Raw genomic sequence first — 3,366 nt, 5'->3', positions numbered from 1 at the left:
TAATAATAATAATAATAATAATAATAATAATAATAATAATAATAATAATAATAATAATAATAATAATAATAATAATAATAATAATAATAATAATAATAATAATAATAATAATAATAATGATAATTATAATTGTTTCTAAAATAGGTACAAAATCCAGGAATTTGGAGAAGAAGGAGCTAATCAATACCAGTACTTGATTCCTGTACTAGATTGATACTTTATTTTATTGACCCTGAAAGAATGAAAGGTAAAACTGACCTTGTAAAAAGCCAGAACAAATACCATAAGGCATTTTCTTTGATAACCATTCTGCCGCCAATCCACCACCCTTAGCAATAACAACAACGACACCAACAACAACAAAATCAACTTACTTTGATAAGTAACCCATGTCATGCAACAGCCAAAGTAGTGCCTTCAAAAAAAGAGAAAATAGAATGAATTAGTGTGTTGAAAATACTTTCATAACATTACGATGAAAGTAAACAAACAAAGTTTGTTCTTTTTTAGAAGCGTTGAGATGTATTGTAAGAACAGAAATAAATTTATTTCTCAAACGTGTGATAATGCTACAAATAGCGTGATCAGGATAAATTATCCATTTATTGCAGAAAAATATGCTACTGGCCAGCCATGAGACTCGAACTCACGTCTCTGTGATTACGCGTCAAGTAGCATATTTTTCTGCAATAAATGGATAATTTATCCTGATCACGCTATTTGTAGCATTATCACACGTTTGAGAAATAAATTTATTTCTGTTCTTACTTTCACAACAATTGAAGACTTTACAAGGGATGATATTTTAACATGGAAACAGGACTAATTAGATGTGATAACTAAATGAAGATGCCTTAAACAAGATACAAATTAAATATTAGATACACATACACTTCATATTGTATACTTGTATTATATATAAATAATAAGTACTTGTATTACAGATTACAAAGGATTTCAAACATAGAATAGAGAGACATCATTCATTTAAGTAAGCCTGATTTACTAATGCTTATATTAAATATTCTGTCTTAACATCCACTGCAGTTTTGATTATTCTCAACAATAATGATTTCTAGTATAAGCACAAGTCCAGATATTTTGGGTGAGGGAAGAAAATATCTTTCATCTTTTACTTGTTTCAGTCACTGGCTTGTGGCCATGCTGGGGCACTATCTTGCAGAGTTTTAGTCGAATAAATCATACCTATGTTTATTTGTAAGTCTGGTATTTATTCTATCAATCTCTTTTGTCGAACTACTAAGTTATGGGGGACGTAAACTGACCATTGTGTATTGTCAAGCAGTAAGGAACAGATACAAATGCAAAACACACACACACACAATGGGTTTCTTTCAGCTTCTGTCTACCAAATCCACACACAAGGTATTAGTCAATCTGGAGCTCTAGTAAGACATTTGCTCCAGGTGCCACACAGCAGAATCAAACATGAAACCATATTGTTGGGAAGCAAGCTTCTTACCACCCAGCCACACCTGCACCAATGCAGGCATGGCTGTGTGGTTAAGCCAGTTAAATTGATTCAAGTATGTAACTGGTTATTTTTTTAACTCCAGAATACCTCAAGAGCAAAGGTAGAAGACTCTTTACCCATGGGCAAAATTTATATTGTCCAAACCATACCAGCATGGAAAATGGACATTAAAAATGATGATAATGATTTAAAATTGAAACAGTCCACTGTTGAAGGTTCTGAAAACACATGAAAATAACAACTTAAGTCTTAATATCATTACCATCATCATTTAACGCCCACTTTCCATGCTGGCATGGGTTAGACAGTTTGACTGAAACCGGTAAGCCAGGTGGCTGCACCAGGTTCCAGTTTGATTCAGCATAGTTTCTACAGCTGGATGTCCTTCCAAATGGCAACCACTCCAAGAGTGTAGTGGGTGCTTTTTACATGTTACCAGTACAGGTGTCATTTACATGACACTAGCAACAACCACAACTATGATTTCACAGATGCCGTTTGAACACTAAAGGGTTAAAGATTGAATTTTTGTTTATTTGTTCTGAAATATTTGTTGTAAGGAATTTCATTTATTACTTAGCATATCACAGAACTGTTTCATGAAGAAACTCCCCCCACTCACAGACCAAGGGCCAATGAGGCCCAGCAGCTCTTTACTGGCTTATCTAAGAGAAAGTAACTCCCTACAAATCCGGCTTCCTGATAACTATTGGGATAGTGGCACCAAACCAACACAAGTTTGAAGGACTGGCTCTGTGTGGAAATGGCTCTGCACAAACCATGCCTACCATAATACTGTTCATCATGCAGGTTGTTCAGAAAACGAAGACACCAACACAAACATCAAGTGTTATCATAATCCAATGGACATGACAAAAAATTAAACTAAGGACAATGTGAAGCTGTATCTTGCTTAACCCCTTAGCATTCAGATTATTTTATCAAATGTAATGTCTACTTATTCACACAGTTTTACCTTAATTATACTCAATTTTGTAGCTTTGACTTTTTGATGATGTGATTGTCTATATTTCAGAATGACAGCCTAGGGCAGATGTAGGAGACCCGAACTGCCCTGTTTGGACATAAAGTATGTAGAACATTTCGGCCCAATATGGCCAGATTAAATGCAATCGATAGAGTAATTTAAATATGACATATCTATGAATTTGTAAAACTAAAGATCTCACTAGTTTTCTTGACAAAGTGTCCCAACTCTACCCCATCTGAGTTCTAATCTTTTTCTGTAACTCTTTGATAGATTCTCCATAAAAACACATTGGGCAACAAATCACCAATAACTACATGTAAAAAAAATGTGTGTGTGTGTGTACGTGTGTGTGTGTGAGTGTAACCTTAACCCTGACCCAAACCCTCCACACACACGAACACATATATACATATTCTTTTATTCTATTACTTGTTTCAGTCATTTGACTGTGGCCATACTGGAGCACCACCTCGAAGGGTTTTAGTTGAACAAACTGAACCCAGGACTTATTTTTAAGCCCAGTACTTATTCTATCGGTCTCTTGCACTGGACTGCTAGGTTAAAAGGACATAAACATATCAACACCAGTTGTCAAGTGGTGATGGGGAGTCAAACACAGATAAAAAGACACACACAGATATATACAACAGGCTTCTTTCAGTTTCCACCTGGCAAATCCACTCACAAGGCTTTAGTCAGTCCAAGGCTATAGACACTTGCACAAAGTGTCACGCAGTGGGACTGAACCTGGGACCATGTGGTTAGGAAGCAAGATTTTTACCATACATCCATGCCTATGCCTCCACACAGTGCCATATATATATATATATGTTTGTATGTATATATGTAGATTCATACATATATATGTGTGTGTGTGTGT

General features: G+C 35.1%; 1 protein-coding gene across 1 annotated transcript in view; it reads right to left on the bottom strand.

Moving 5' to 3' along the window:
* The window catches only part of LOC106877204 (menin), a 48,169-nt gene that overhangs the window by 36,282 nt on the left and 8,521 nt on the right, over positions 1-3,366 (bottom strand). The window contains exon 2 of the mRNA XM_052973474.1: positions 375-415. Coding sequence (XP_052829434.1) covers positions 375-415 — 41 coding nt within the window. The remainder of the gene's footprint in view (positions 1-374; positions 416-3,366) is intronic.

This window comes from Octopus bimaculoides, chromosome 16 (genome assembly GCF_001194135.2).
Source record: "Octopus bimaculoides isolate UCB-OBI-ISO-001 chromosome 16, ASM119413v2, whole genome shotgun sequence".
NCBI classification, from domain to species: domain Eukaryota; kingdom Metazoa; phylum Mollusca; class Cephalopoda; order Octopoda; family Octopodidae; genus Octopus; species Octopus bimaculoides.
This window is presented reverse-complemented; position numbering and strand designations above follow the sequence as displayed.